This window comes from Arachis hypogaea, chromosome 14, assembly GCF_003086295.3.
Source record: "Arachis hypogaea cultivar Tifrunner chromosome 14, arahy.Tifrunner.gnm2.J5K5, whole genome shotgun sequence".
Lineage (NCBI taxonomy): Eukaryota > Viridiplantae > Streptophyta > Magnoliopsida > Fabales > Fabaceae > Arachis > Arachis hypogaea.
Genome location: NC_092049.1, coordinates 19,889,563 through 19,905,959, shown reverse-complemented (window position 1 = coordinate 19,905,959; position 16,397 = coordinate 19,889,563). Strand labels below are relative to the sequence as shown.

The 16,397-nt window shown below is 43.6% G+C and overlaps 1 protein-coding gene across 1 annotated transcript; it reads right to left on the bottom strand.

The window, feature by feature from the left end:
- Window positions 1-8,475: 8,475 nt before the first annotated feature.
- LOC140178522 (uncharacterized) lies at window positions 8,476-15,485 on the bottom strand. Its single transcript, XM_072215693.1, has 7 exons — window positions 15,181-15,485; window positions 14,172-14,460; window positions 13,720-14,117; window positions 13,083-13,203; window positions 12,452-12,911; window positions 11,146-11,216; window positions 8,476-8,481 (listed from the first exon to the last, which is right to left on the bottom strand). Exons 1-7 carry the CDS (start codon window positions 15,483-15,485, stop codon window positions 8,476-8,478), a joined length of 1,650 nt encoding a protein of 549 aa, XP_072071794.1.
- Between the last annotated feature and the right edge of the window lie 912 nt (window positions 15,486-16,397).

The following is a 16,397-nucleotide window of genomic DNA, read 5'->3' as shown; positions in this document are numbered from 1 at the left end:
GTTTTTCGTCACTGCGATGCGTCCGCGTGGGGCACGCATTCGCATCACCTAGCGTCAGAGCAACTATAACATATTATATATCAAATCGAAGCCCCGGACGTTAGCTTTCCAACGCAACTAGAACCGCATTGTTTGGACATCTGTAGCTAAAGTTATAGCCGTTTGAGTGCAGAGAGGTCAGGCTGGACAACTTAGCAATTTCTCCAACTTATTGTATTCCTTCCACTTTTGCATGCTTCCTTTCCATCCTCTAAGCCATTCCTGCCCTGTAATCTCTGAAAACACTTAACACACATATCAAGGCATCTAATGGTAATAAGAGAGGATTAATAATAAGAAAATATAAGATCAAAGAAGCATGTTTTCAATCATAGCACAAAATCAGGAAGGAAAATGTAAAACATGCGGATAGTATGAATAAGTGGGTAAAGAGTTGATAAAAACCACTCAATTGAGCACAAGATAAACCATAAAATAGTGGTTTATCACTGTCAATTTTCCTTCTCCAGGTCGAGTTGCTCCGATATCATTTCGGATTAGGATGAGGTCGTTCTCAGCAAAAACTCGCTGTACTACCTTCTGATTGTATCTCGAAGCCATTCGACGTTTTAATGCTTCTTCCCTGATCCGAGCACTTTCTTGGACTTCCAGGAGTAAGTCGAGTTCTTCCCTTTGAAGTTGGGGGTTGGCTTCTTCATTATAGTGGATCACTCTAGGCGACCCTTCTTCAATCTCTACTGGGATCATTGCCTCCATTCCGTACGCTAATCGGAAGGGTGATTCCTTTGTGGTGGAATGTGGCGTTGTTCGATATGTCCATAGGACTTGTGGGAGCTCCTCAGTCCAGGCTCCCTTTACGTCTTATAATCTCTGTTTTAGCCCAGCCAATATGAATTTGTTGGCAGCTTCGGCTTGTCCATTGGCTTGGGGATGTTCTACAGAAGTGAATTGTTGTTTTATGTTTAAGTCGGCCACTAACTTTCTGAAGCCTGCATCTGTGAATTGGGTGCCATTGTCTGTGGTGATGGAGTATGGAACCCCGAACCTTGTGACAATGTTTCTATATAGGAATTTTTGACTTCTTTGAGCAGTGGCATTAGCTAGGGGTTCTGCCTCGATCCACTTTGTGAAATAGTCTACCCCTACTATGAGGAATTTAACTTGTCCCGATCCCTGAGGGAAGGGTCCGAGAAGGTTGAGTCCCCATTTTGCGAATGGCCAAGGTGAGGTCACGCTGATGAGTTCCTCTGGCGGGGCGATGTGAAAGTTGGCATGTTTCTGACATGGTGGACATGTCTTTACGAACTCTGTGGCTTCCTTTTGTAGAGTTGGCCAATAAAATCCTGCCTGGAGTACTTTTTTGGTAAGAGCTTGCGCTCCGAGATGATTGCCACAAATGCCACTGTGTACTTCTTCTAGAACTTCCTTTTTGTTGGAAGTCGGCACACATTTTAACAGTGGTATTGAAATCCCTCTTTTGTATAGAGTATTGTTTATGATGGTGTAGTGTTGTGCCTCCTGTTTTAACCTCTTTGCCTCCTTTTCCTCTGTTGTGGAGTGTTTCTGTTTTGAGGTAGTTAATTATGGGAGTCATCCATCCTTGATCCTGACTTGTTATGGTTAGGACTTCTTCTTCTGAGATTGACGGGTTCTACATCATTTCTTGGATGTGGCTTCTATTGTTGCCCCCTGGTTTGGTGCTGGCTAGTTTTGAGAATGCGTCAGCTCGGGCATTATGCTCTCGGGGTATGTGACGGACCTCATATTCTCCGAGTTGTCCGAGATGTTCCCTGGTTTTGTCCAAGTATTTTTTCATGGTGGGATCTTTGGCTTGGTAGCTCCTTGCTATTTGTGAAGTGACTACTTGTGAGTCACTGAAGATGGTAAGCTTTTGAGCTCCAACCTCCCTAGCCAGCTTCAAACCAGCTAGTAGTGCCTCATATTCCGCTTGGTTGTTTGAGGCGGGGAACCCGAATTTGAGGGAGAGTTCAATTTGAGTTCCTTGGTTGCTTTCAATTATCACACCCGCGCCGCTTCCATTTTTATTTGAGGAACCGTCCACGTAGAGATTCTATTCTGTGGGGATTTCCTGGGTGTCTGTAAATTCTGCAATGAAGTCGGCCATGTATTGTGATTTGATGGCTGTCCGAGCTTCGTATTGAAGGTCGAATTCGGACAGCTCGACTGCCCATTGCAAGATTCTGCCTGCTAGGTCTGTTTTCTACGAAATCCCTTTTATGGGCTGGTTGGTCCGAACCCTAATGGTGTGAGCTTGGAAGTATGGACGAAGTCGTCGAGATATTAGTATGAGAGGGTAAGCAAATTTTTCTATTTTTTGGTAGTTCAACTCGGATCCTTGTAATGCTTTACTGATGAAGTATACGGGTTGTTGCCCACTGTCGTCTTCTCGAACTAGTGCTGAGGCTACTGCCCGACTTCCTACCGCGAGGTATAGTATGAGTGGTTCTCCTTCCCGTGGCCGGGTTAGGATAGGCGGTTGTCCCAGGAATCTTTTGAAATCTTGGAAGGCTTGTTCGCACTCCGTTGTCCATTCGAACTTCTTTCCCTTCCTTAGGGTGGCGTAGAAGGGGAGAGACTTTATTGCCGATCCGGTGAGAAATCTGGACAAGGCTGCCAACCTCCCGTTGAGTTGTTGTATCTCTTTGACACAAGTCGGCTCTTCATGTCGAGTATGGCCTGGCATTTATCCGAATTTGCCTCGATTTCCCTTTGTGTGAGCATAAAACCCAAGAATTTGCCAGCTTCTACTGCGAAGGTGCATTTTGCGGGATTGAGTCGCATGCCATGCCTTCTTATAGTGTCGAATACTTGGGTCAGGTCGGACAATAGCGTTTCTTCACTTTGTGTCTTTATTAACATGTCGTCCACATAGACTTCCATGATTTTTCCGATGTGATCTGTAAAGACCTTATTCATTAATCTCTGATAAGTAGCTCCCGCGTTTTTAAGACCAAAAGGCATGACGATGTAGCAGTAGTTTGCTTTTGGGGTTAAGAGGGAAGTTTTTTCTTGGTCAGGTGGATACATTGGGATTTGATTGTATCTCGAATATGCGCCCAAAAATGAGAGGTATTTATATCCGGAGGAGGCATCCACCAGAGCGTCGATACTTGGGAGTGGATAAGGATCTTTTGGGCAGGCTTTGTTGAGATCAGTGTAGTCGGTTCACATTCGCCACTTCCCATTTGATTTTTTCACCAAGACGACGTTAGCTAGCCATAGTGGGTAGTTGACTTCTCTTATGAATCCTGCCTCTAGTAGAGCTTGTACCTGCTCTTCCACAGCCTGGGATCATTTTGGCCCGAGCTTTCTTTGTCTTTGTTGTACTGGCCGAGATCCTGGATAGACCGCTAACTTGTGGCACATTAATTTGGGGTCTATGCCTGGCATGTCTGCAGCTTTCCATGCAAAGAGGTCGACCTTATCTCGTAAGAACTATACTTGTGATTCTTTTATGTCTCCTTTTAGTATCGTACCAATATTGGTTGTTTTGTCCGGGATGTCTCCGATCTGGACTTTATCTATTTCACCTTCGGGTTGTGGGCGGAGTTCTTCCCGCCTCTGAACTCCACCGAGTTTGATTGTGTGGAATTCTTCTCCTCTGCATCTGAGGTTTAGACTTTCGTTGTAACAGCGGCGCGCCATCTTCTGGTATGCTTTTATTGTAGCTATCCCTTCTGCAGTTGGGAATTTCATGCACAGATGTGGAGTCGAGACTATTGCGCCGAGCTGATTCAATGTTGTCCGACCTATTAAGGCGTTATAGGCTGAACTCACGTTGACCACGATGTAGTCTATCTTGAGTGTTCTGGATTGGTTTCCTTTTCCAAAGGTTGTGTGTAGTGAGATGTATCCGAGAGGTTGAACTGGGTGTCTCCCAGTCCGAACAGACTGTTCGGATATGCTCTAAGTTCTTTTTCTTCCAGGCCGAGCTTGTCGAAGGCAGTTTTGAACAAGATGTCAACGGAGCTCCCTTGGTCTATCAGTGTGGGATGGAGATTAGCGTTTGCCAGTATAATAGTAATGACCATGGGATCGTCGTGTCCTAAGATGATACCGGATGCGTCTTCTTTGGTGAAAGTAATTGCGGGGATGTCGGGTGCTTCCTCTTTCCCCTCAACATGATATACTTCTTTGAGATATCTTTTGCGAGATGATCTGGAGATTTCTCCTCCCGCAAATCCACCGTGTATCATATGGACGTGTCTTTCTGGTGTACGAGGTGATCGCTCGGTTCGTCCGACATCTTCGTCCCTTCTTCTTTTTCTTTGCTCATCGTTTCGGGTGGCCAGATACCGATCTAATTTCCCTTCTCTTACTAGTTTTTCTATGACATTCTTTAAGTCAAAACATTCGTTGGTGGAATGCCCGCGGATTCGATAGTATTCACAATATTCTGTCCGATTTCCTCCTCCTTTTTTCCCTTTGAGTGGTAGAGCTGGGGGTATTTTTCAGTGTGGTAGACTTCTCTGTAGACATCCACAAGGGACACCCAAAGAGGGGTGTAATTGTGGTATTTTTTGATCTTTTCCCCATGTCGATCTTGCTTCTTTTTGGATTCTTTATCCTTATCCCGGGAGGGATAGGTGAATCTATATTTTGAGGTTTCTCCTAGTCGAGAGTTTTTCTCCATGTTGATGTACTTCTCTGCTCGTTCTTGCACTTCGTTCAGAGATGTGGGGTGTTTTTTCGATATGGACTGGCTAAAAGGTCCCTCTCGCAAGCCATTGATGAGGTCCATAATGGCGGCTTCTGTTGGTAGGCTTTGTATGTCCAGGCATGTTTTGTTGAATCTTTCCATGTAATTGGGAAGATTTTCCTGATCTCCTTGCTTGATTCCTAATAGACTTGGGGCATGTTTAGCCTTATCTTTTTGGATGGAGAATCTGGCCAGAAATTTCTTGGCTAAGTCGTCGAAGCTTGAGATGGACCTAGGAGGTATATTGTCGAACCATCTAACTGCTGTCTTTCTTAAAGTAGTTGGAAAGGCTTTGCAGCGAATTGCATCTGAGGCGTCGATGAGGTACAATGTACTTCTGAAATTGTTGAGATGATGGCCGGGATCTGTAGTGCCATCGTACAAAGTCATATCCGGGAGTTTAAAGTCTTTTGGGATTTTGTTCTTCATGATCTCCTTGGTAAATGGATCTTGGTCCTTGTGGGAGCTATCCTCATAAGAGGATCGATTAGCTTTGGCCTTGAGATCAGCTTTGAGTTTTAGGAGTTTGTCCTCCAATTCCCGGCGTCGCCTTATTTCCCTTTGTAGGTTTTTCTCAGCTTCTCGTTGATGTAGGGCTTCTTTTTCAAGTTGTTTTAAACGGTCTTGAATCGCCTCCATGGCTCCTGCGTTTGGAGAATTCTTTTCGTTGTTAAGTTGAGGAGTATCCTTTGGTGTAGTGTCCGCATTTTTGTACGGTGTTCTATCCTCTAGATCTGAATCGTGGTCGTTGTCCTGGTCGTCTGCCATGGTGATGGGATGACTTCCAGGTTCCCCGGCAACGGCGCCAATGTTCCGAGGGTTACCTGAAACTGTACTGATCGGAGTTGACGTGTCTGGCTGGTAGGTGGTGGCCGGAGCTGTTGTGTCCGACTTGTTTAACTAGCTATGCTGTTGATCCTTTGTCACCGGAGGGTGGTGGTACCTGCAAGAGACTCCGATGCTTAAGTTAGCAAGGATATTAAGCAGGTTTTTTAGTAGAATCAGAGTATGAGTTATACCTGGGTGCTCCAGTGTATTTATAGAGGTGTGGAGTGACCTTTTTAGATAAGATAAGTTAGTTATCTTATCTTATCTTATCTTTGGGTGAGGTCAGCTTATTTTCAAGGGAACCGCCCTTATCTCTATAGGCTTGGGCTGCCTTTGGATTTGGGTCGTGTTCCTCTATTCGGGCCCTTTATTTGGGCTTTCTTGGTATTTTGGCCGAGCTCTTTGAGAAGAGATCGGATAGTCTGAGCTGAAGAGGTCGGTCGCCTTGTCGCTAAACATCCCGGGTCGGATAGCTCGACCCAGGGTATGAACAAATTCACTACACGATCACGATAAAGACCAACAGAGATGAAAACCAAATTCATTAAAAGGTCGACCAAATGAGGATTAAACCCAATTTCTACAAAATCGGCAAAGATGAAAACAGAATAATGCAAGAAGTTATCGAAAGTGATCCATAGAAAGGACATGACGAGGTCTTAATAAAATGGATTGCTAAAAAATAACTTAAAGACTGGCCGACATAAAGAAGTCGGACCAGTCGCAATAACCAAAGTTATAAGTAACTCCCTGGAAAGAGGTCTGGCCAACCCTATAAAAGAGGATTACTATAACTTAGAAGGGCCCGACACGACGAAGTCGGCCCAAAACATAAAGTTATAAAAAGTAATCCCTGAAAGAGACCTGGGAAAGGTCGAAGAAAGAGGATTACTAAAATAACTTAAAAGGGCCCGACACGACGAAGTCGGCCCAAAACATAAAGTTATAAAAAGTAATCCCTGAAAGAGACCTGAGAAAGGTCCAAGAAAGAGGATTACTAAAATAACTTAGAAGGGCCCGACACGACGAAGTCGGCCCTAAACATAAAGTTATAAAAAGTAATCCCTGAAAGAGACCTGAGAAAGGTCCAAGAAAGAGGATTACTAAAATAACTTAGAAGGGCCCGACACGACGAAGTCGGTCCAAAACATAAAGTTATCAAAAGTAATCCCTGAAAGAGACCTGAGAAAGGTCCAGGAAAGAGGATTACTAAAATAACTTAGAAGGGCCCGACACGACGAAGTCGGCCCAAAACATAAAGTTATAAAAAGTAATCCCTGAAAGAGACCTGAGAAAGGTCCAAGAAAGAGGATTACTAAAATAACTTAGAAGGGCCCGACATGATGAAGTCGGCCCAAAACATAAAGTTATAAAAAGTAATCCCTGAAAGAGACCTGAAAAAGGTCAAAGAAAGAGGATTACTAAAATAACTTAGAAGGGCCCGACATGATGAAGTCGGCCACCCACGAGCAAGTTATAAAAAGTAAAATCCTAACGAAAGACCTGACAAAGTCCCAAGCAAAATGGATTTCTAGAAAATAACTTCAGTAACGAAGCCAACATACAAGATTGGACCCAAACCTCGAAAGAAACAAGCCACAAGTATGAAAAACAAAGGCGATCTAAAAAGGTCGAGCAACAGGGTTCCAACACTTTCAAAACACTTAGAAAGGTACCAAGGCAGAAACAAAGATGATATAAAAACATAAAGTTAAAATAATAACAAGCTCAGAGGCCACCAAAATCAGCCCCAAAAGCTTGGAAACTACTTTATTTTTCAAAATAAAGTTGTTAAACAAGCAACTAAAAGAGTGTCAACAGTCAGCAAACATCATCTACAAAAGAGTTTAAAAGCCCACAAGCCGGGCTATCCATATAAAAACATCATTTAAGATCTGAAGGCTTCTCGGCGGCATCGACACGAGGTGAAGGAGGGCGAGTCTGAAGGGGCACTGCATCCACCGTCCCGTCATCCCGATTTAAGATCTGGCAATCAGGACCAGGTTCGGGGTGACTAACCTCAGCTGAAGGAGCTGAAGAAGTCGGCACAACAGAGGCTTTGGCGACCGGCACAGGAAGAGGTTCAACATCGTCGTCATCAGGGTCATCAGGGACAATCTTGCCATCCTTCACAACATTATCCAGACTGAATGAAGCAAGATCAACCCCGGGAGCAAGAACCCGAACTTGTTCCTTCAGGTTCTCATAAGCAGCATTTACACTGCCTACAAGGTGACCCTGGAGCTCGGTATAATCAGCCCGGGCCGATTCCAACTCCTCCTTAAGACGCATTACCTCGCGGTAGGCTGTGACGTAGCTTTCCTGGTGCCTCAATGCCGTGTCTTCTGCCAACCTCACAGAAGCTGCCAAGGCAATAGAACTAGCCTTTTTGCCCTCCAACTCCTTCTCCAGCTTGGTCACCTTCACCTAGAGCTCCTCCTTCAAACCCTTCATTCTGTCAAACTCCCACTTAGCCTCCTCCATAAAGGCCTTGGTAGCATGAAGGGGAAGATCTTGGGCAGTTCGGTACATAGCAGCTCCCATATGTGCCATCTTAATGCTGCTCCGAGTAATGAAGTCCAAATGACGAAGGAGAGAGACATCGTCAGTGGGGATGGTACCATAAGGACCAATCTGCTGATCAACAAACTCAACCGCGTCAAAGTTGGGAGCGTCAAGGTTAAAAGGCTCAGTTGTTTTTTGTTTTTTGTTTGGAGGAGCGCCAGAAGTAGCAACAGAAGCTTGCGGAGGATCAACCAAACGAACCCGGGGAGTAGGGATTACCCTCCTCGCCCCCAGAGAGCTCGGTACGGCCGGCTTAGACTGAACCTGGGATGACCACTCCCCGGCCGCCTTGGCCGAGACGTTTTGAGCTGTAGTAGCCTTCCTGGCCCTTTTAAAGGCCTTCATGGATTCATTATTTTTAATCATCTCTGCAAACAAAACATAACAGTAGTTACGAATCAGAAAAGATCTTACAAGAGATAAACTCGACAAAATAAGCAAAACCAAAAATTGACCACTACCCAGCTCAGCTCGAAGGAGAGAGGGGTTGGCTAAAAATTTCTTTGTGTCGAGATGGGGAGGCTGCCCCCAGTTTTCTTCCAGCATAGTCACAAAAGCTTGCTCAACCTCATCTAACATTTTCCACGGATATTTAGATACCATTACATTCTTTTGCCATTCCAAGGAAAAGGTGGGTTCATCATTCTTATCCAGAAAAGAGGGCCGAGCTCCTTCAACAGCTCGGACCCTAAAAAAATAATTTTTGAAGTCACGGAAAGATTCATCAAACATGGAAAAAACTTTTTTCCCCTGGGAAGCTCGGAAAGAAACCCAAGCGGCTTTCTTCTTAACCACCCCAGGCTTTGTCAAAACAAAGAGATAAAAGAAGAAGGATTGTGAAGCAGGGATATCAAACTCATGACACAGTAACTGAAAGATTTTTATAAAACCCCAGGAATTGGGATGAAGTTGGGGTGGAGCTACATTACAGGATCATAATAGGTTGGTCTCAAAAGGGGTAAAAGGAAGAGTGATATTCATTTGACTAAAAAAGAAGTCGTATGCATAGAAAAAGGGGCGCTCTCCAGCAATTCGGGTAGAAAAACAAACCCTTTCTTCAGAATTTGGAGATACGAGCTTATAGTTCTTTTCATCACTGCCATTACCACAAATCCTATGAAATTGCCTAAGTTGCTGACAAAACTCAGAGTCAACCAATGAAACACACAGAAGAACCATGGAATTCACCCAATCAGCCATGCCCTCAGGAACTTGGGAAGATGTCTCAATAATATTTTTGCGAGAAGAGATGAGGTCAACTAGTCCTACAACTAGAAAGGAAGATTGGATTACTAAAAAACATCTCGGACGAAAGCAAAACAACTCGGCTAACATAATCCAGCACAACACAAACAACAAAAGGAGACCCCAAGACCCACACCAAAGATCCAGGGGCATCCTTTGGAGGCAGGCACAGAACAAAAACTCAGGAAAACCTACAAGCTCACACCTCAATAACGACCCCTTTCAACTAAAACGACACTTTGAATAAAAGGCCACGAGCCACAGGTAAAACCATCAAAATAACTACCCTCCAGACCCACAGTCCCAGCTTAGTCAACAAACGAAGCAACCAAATAACAAAATAGCTCAAGAAAAAGTCATCAAAGATACAACCTTTTTCAAGAAGAATAAAAAATATAAGTTATCTTTTGCAAAATTTGTCAACAAAGAAAACCATCGACATGGCGAAAGACGTTAAAGAAGCAACCTTTCGAGAAAGCAAGTGGGTTCATGCAGATCACAGAAGAAGAAAAATAAAAGTAGATGCACGACAATACAAAAAGATTCAAACTTTCTAAGTAAAAAAAGGCACAATGCAAGCGACGAAGAAAGTAAGAAAGAACCAACCTGGAAAAAAGGAGAAAAACCCTGGAGAAAAGCTGAAAGCCGAAGCGACAGGGATTAGAGTCACCTCTCGAACAGAAAATGGAAGATGGAATCCAGAGTCGTCCTTTCACAAGGAAAGCACCAATGATCGCCAAGAATACGGCACAGGGAAGGAATACGAAAATTGCAAACTTCAGAAAACAGAAAGAGAGAAAGAAAGGGGAAGTTACGGAGAAGAGAAACCGTTTTTTGAGTGTGAAATTCAAAATAAAGAGACTAAGAGAAACGGGTAATTAAAAACCAATTAATGAGGGTATTAAACCCCTCGCATATTCCCAAGGCTAAGAGCGCTAATGCAAAAGCGCGCGCTTTTAAGAAGCAAAAGAAAACGTTCCATATTCAAAAAGGAGAACGCTACAAAAATGAAGTCGACAAGATGCTCGAGTTCGGCTTCACTAGAGAAGGATCGAAGTTCTAAAACTAGGACTCGACCTAAAAAAAGACCGAGCTCGAGCAGGGGCACTGTTCATATACTGGGTCGAGCTATCCGACCCGGGATGTTTAGCGATAAAGCGACCAACCTCTTCAGGTCAGACTATCCGACCTCTTCTCAAAGAGCTCGGCCAAATTACCAAGAAAGCCCAAATAAAGGGCCCGAATAGAGGAACACAACCCAAAGCCAAAGGCAGCCCAAGCCTATAGAGATAAGGGCGGTTCCCTTGAAGATAAGCTGACCTCACCCAAAGATAAGATAAGATAAGATAACTAACTTATCTTATCCAAAAAGGTCATTCCACACCTCTATAAATGCACTGGAGCACCCAGGTATAACTCATACTCTGATTTTATAAAAAACCTGCTTAATACCCTTGCTAACTTAAGCATCGGGGTCCCTTGCAGGTACCCCCACCCTCCGGTGGCAAAGGATCAGCTGGATCACCAGTCCAACAAGTCAGACGCGGCAGCTGCGGCCTCCACCTACACGCCGGACACGTAATCTCCGATCAGCACTGAAGATCTCGTCCGAGATCGACCTACGGTTTCAGGTAACCCTCGGAACAAAAACCGAGGCAAAAATTATGATTGGACAAAGTTCACCAAAATCCAAATTTTACCAAACTTTACAATTACCACCATATCTTACCATACCCATACCAAATCATACCAAACCATCCAAAACTCCATTTTTCATCAAAATGTACCTGTTGTATCATAATACACCAACCTGACCACATTCTCCTTCTCATTTCATTACTCTTAATTCCAACATCAACTATATAACACTTATGATCAAAATCACTATTTCATAAATCACAACACTACAACTATCATAAGGAACCAACTTCCAATCCATAAAATCATTCAACATCATATCATCATTATAATTGATCACAAATCAACCCAACATTCATCAATTCATCAACATTTAACACACCAACCATCATCTTAGTTCAACCTATCTTATTGGTCACTAGCCTATGTGTCCATGAATATTATATACTACATAGAGGAAACCGAAACCATACCTTGGCCGATTCCCTATGTGCACCAAATCTCCAAACTAGCACAAACAAGCTTCTAACCACAATCCAAGCTTTCAATTCCACTCCAAAAAACACAATTAAGTTCTAAAAGCTCTCAAAGCCACAATAATCCAACTATATACATACAAATCACCTCAAATCAACCTAGGATTCCAGTTAAACACAAATTCACAAAGGTTTAATGGCTCTTACCTTCTCCAACCGATTTAATAGCAAGAATCTAAGGCTAAGCAAGGATTAGAGCAAACCTAAATACCAAGAATCACAAAAACTCACTTAGGCACAAACCCTAAGTACCCAAAATTTCCAAGAGAGAGACTGGGAAGATTTCGTGATTACCTTTAGGATTTCTTGGGTGGGTTTTGTAGAGCTCTTCACAAGAAATGCGCAGCCGTAAACGGTGCGGCGATCGGAGCTGTCTAGCTCAAGATATGAGCTTTGGAAGATTGAGATGAATAGTATTTCTTCTTCCTCTCTTCCCCTTTCTTTTCTGCTGTGTGTGTTGTGTTTAATTGGTGTTGTGACTAGTTTGGCTCATTAAAGGAGCCTTTTATATGTTGGTCTTGGGCCCAACTTGGGCCCGGTCCAACCCGTTTGCATTTTTAGCCCGTTTGGCCCAACTTCGGACCAAACTTTTAAAATTAATGTCTGGTTTTCTATTTCTAATGTTTTTCTAAGGTTCTTGATGGTTTTCACTTTTTCTCATGCAATATCGGGCAGACTTGAACCGGTTGAACCGGTTCAACTGTTGGTTCGCGACTTTTTACGGTTTTTCGTAGACGTCACATTTTCTGACTCAGAAAAACCTACTGAGTCCAAAAATCACCTTTAAATCCTCAAATTCTCACTCTAAATTTTCGAAGTCTAATTAGGGCAATTAATCACTTAATTAACCAGTTGATTAGTTGCGGTTCTTACATTCTCCCCACCAAATAAAAAATTTTGCCCTCAAAATTTGAATTACCTGAGAAAAGCACGGAATAATCCTTTCGCATTTCTGACTCCAATTCCCAGGTGTGATCTTCTACTCCTGCTCGCTCCCAAGAAACTTTAACCAATGAGACATCCTTTCCTCGCAGCTTCTTCACACTGGTGTCGTCGATCCTCACTGGTGTCACTTGAAAAGTCAAGATCTCCTTCAACTCGACTGATTTAGGCTCCAACACATGACCCAAATCCGACGTGTACTTACGGAGTTGTGACACATGGAATACGTCATGTAAGTTAGATAGATGAGGTGGTAAAGCTACTTGATACGCCACCGGCCTGAATCTCTTCAAAACCTCAAACGGTCCTATATATCTTGGGTTCAACTTCTTGGTCTTGATTGCTCTTCCAATCCCAGTTGCCGGTGTAACCCTAAGGAATACGTGCTCTCCTACTTCGAACTCTAACGGTTTCCTTCTCTGATCCGCATAACTCTTCTGTCAACTTTGGGCAGTTAAAATCCTTGCACGAATCTTCTTAATGTTCTCAGTAGTCTCAGCTATCAAATCTGGACCCAAAACACTTGCTTCACCAGATTCATACCAACAAAGTGGAGACTAGCACTTTTGTCCATACAAAGTCTCATACGGAGCCATCCCAATGCTCACATGAAAACTGTTGTTATATGCAAACTCCACCAATGGTATGTAACGGTCCCAACTTCCGGGTTGATCTAAAACACATGCCCTCAGCATATCCTCCAAGGTTTGAATAGGCCTTTCTGACTGTCTGTCAGTTTGCGGATGATACGCAGTACTGAGGTATAGCTTCGTATCGAAAGCTCTTTGAAAAGCTCTCCAAAACCTCGAAGTGAATCGGGGATCATGGTCCGACACTATGCTCGAAGGTACACCATGCAATCTTACTATCTCCTTTATATACAATCTTGCTAACTCTTCCAGAGAACAGTTTACTCGGATAGGTAGAAAATGAGCGGATTTGGTTAAGCGATCCACGATCACCCAAATCGCATCAAATCCCGACCTAGTCCTCGGTAAGCCGGTCACGAAATCCATCGCCATTCCTTCCCACTTCTACTGAGGAATCTCAAGTGGCTGTAACATTCCTGACGGTTTCTGATGCTCTATCTTCACTTTCTGACAAGTCAAACACTTGGATACCACAGTAGCTACATCACCTTTCATCCCAGGCCACCAGAACATCTTCTTTAAGTCATAATACATCTTTGTGCTTCCGGGATGAATAGAAAACCCACTGTTGTGAGCTTCCGACAGCAAGTCTTACCTTAAACTCCCAACATTCGGTATGCAAATCCTTCCCTTGTATTTCCATAACCCTTCATCATCCTTAGTGAATTCTTCGCGCCTCTTATCACCAACTGGTTGAAAAAATTGCTGAAGCTTCTGCTCATCTTGCTGAGCCCTTTGTATCTCTGTTTTAAACGTGCTTGAGATTTGCAACTGGTTCAAACAAGCTCTTCCGGCAACTTCACCAATATCCAGCTTAAGGTCAACAAACTTATCTACTAGCTCCTCTTCCTTAATCTTCATCCAAGCTATCGTTAAGGATTTCCGACTCAAAGCGTCTGCTACTACGTTTGCCTTTCCAGGGTGATAACTCAACTCGAAATCATAATCCTTAAGAAACTCCATCCACCTTCTCTGGTGCATATTTAGCTCTTTCTGATCAAAGATGTACTTGAGACTCTTATGATCAGAAAAGATGCTAAACCTTACTCCGTACAAGTGGTGTCTCCAACTCTTCAATGCGAACACAATCGCCGCTAATTCCAAGTCATGAGTTGGGTAGTTCACCTCATGCGGTCTCAGCTGACGCAATGCGTAAGCCACCATGTTCCGATGTTGCATCAACACGCAACCCAAACCTTTCAAAGAAGCATCACAATATACTTTAAACGGTTTATGCGGTTTCGGCAAGATTAGAACAGGTGCTGAAGTTAACCTCTGCTTCAAGGTCTGATAACTCTCTTCACCCTCCGACGTCCATACGAATGGCACTTCTTTCCTTGTCAATTTTGTCATCGGTAATGTAATCCGAGAAAATCTTTCGATAAACCTCCTATAATATCCGGCTAAACCCAAGAAGCTTCTGACTTCCATCACAGTCGTCGGTCTTTCCCATTCCATCACCGCTTCTACCTTGGAAGGATCTACAGCTATTCCTCCTTTACTCACCACGTGGCCTAAGAACTTTACTTCCTCCTTCCAGAACTCGCACTTTGACAACTTAGCGTACAACTTCTGCTCCTTCAAGATTTGCAACACAATCCTCAAATGTTCTTCATGCTCTCTTGCTGTCTTAGAGTAAACCAAGATGTCATCTATGAAAACCACTACGAATTTGTCCAAAAAGGGACGAAACACTCTGTTCATGTAATCCATGAAAACAACAGGTGCATTCGTTAACCCAAAGGACATTACCACAAACTCGTAGTGTCCATAGCGTGCTCTAAAGGCAGTCTTAGGGATATCAGCTTCCTTCACTCTTATCTGATGGTAACCAGATCTCAAATCAATCTTGGAAAATACTCCAGCTCCTTGCAATTGATCTATCAAGTCATCTATCCTTGGCAGCGGGTACTTGTTCTTCACTGTCACTTTATTTAACTATCGGTAATCCACACACAAACGCATTCCTCCATCTTTCTTCTTCACCAATAAAACTGGCGCTCCCCACGGTGATACACTCGGTCGAATGAACCTCTTGTTCAGAAGCTCTTCCAACTGAGTCTTTAACTCTGCCAGCTCTATCGGAGCCATTCTATATGGCGCAATCGATACTGGTCTAGCTCCCGGCACCAATTCAATCGTAAACTCAATTTCCCTTTGAGGTGGGAACTCAGGGATATCCTCTGGGAATACCTCAGGAAAATCTCTAACTACCGGTATCTGATCCAAGTTCTGGGCATCACCCAACGCATTAGCAGCCAACAGAATATAATCCTGACACTCCTCTCCACTATAATGCACCATTACAGAGTTCAGGTAGTACCCCGTAGCTACCACTGCTCCATTTTCTCCTTCCGGCATAAACCGAATAGTCCGTTCAAAGCAATCCAACAAAACCCGATTCTTCGACAACCAATCAAACCCCAAAATCATCTCCAGTCCCACCATCGGTAAATTGATCAAATCGTGCACAAAGTCTCTACCTTCAAGCTTGAAACCTACTTATTTACAACCTGACCTAGTCATAACTGTTTGATGCGGAGTATGCACATGCAGATCAAAAGGTAACTTTGACACTTTCAATCCTAATTTCTCAACTTTAGCAAATGAAATAAATGAATGCGAAGCTCCAGTATCATATAATGCAACTAAGGATTTATCAGCAATTAGACATATACCTCTCATAAGTGGATCTGCCTTGGAAGCATCCTTGGCATTCACAGCAAAGACTCGACCTTGATGCTGACTCTGGCCCGCATTCTGATTCCTCCCATGAGGGCAATCCCTCGCAATGTGGCCAGGCAACCCACACTTGAAGCAACCACCTAAACCAATCTTGCATGAGTCATAAGGGTGAAAACGTCCACAATGATTACAAGCTAAATTCGGAGAACTCTTACTCTGATTTCCTCTTCCCTTAGCATACTGAAACTGATTCTGATTGTTCTTTCTGAAGCCCCCTTGGCCTTGAGGCACATATCCTCCTCTCTAGAAGCTTTGTCCTCTCGGATGAAAATACTTGCCACGCCCCCTGACTAGAGCTCCCTCCATGAGTGTCCTTAGATGCCGCCACGGTCTTGGCATACTCCTCCACTACTCTAGCCTTATTCACCAAGTCGGAAAAGACACGGATCTCCATAGGAGCCACAGCAGTCATAATGTTGTCCTTCAAACCCCTCTGGTACTTAACGCATCTCCAACTCTCGTAAGTCTCCGGGTCACCCTGACACACTCGAGAAGACCTACAAAGCTCTTCGAACTTGTTGGTGTACT

What these genes read in the sequence shown, in the direction of transcription:
- LOC140178522 (XM_072215693.1), bottom strand. Translation starts at nt 15,485, where the DNA reads ATGCCGGAAGGAGAAAATGGAGCAGTGGTAGCTACGGGGTACTACCTG. An exon ending in CTGGCAGAGTTAAAGACTCA is followed by an intron (nt 14,461 to 15,180) that starts GTTGGAAGAGCT and finishes AAAATTGACAAG; the next exon opens with GAAAGAAGTGCCATTCGTAT. An exon ending in CCGAATGTTGGGAGTTTAAG is followed by an intron (nt 13,204 to 13,719) that starts GTAAGACTTGCT and finishes GCAAACTGACAG; the next exon opens with ACAGTCAGAAAGGCCTATTC.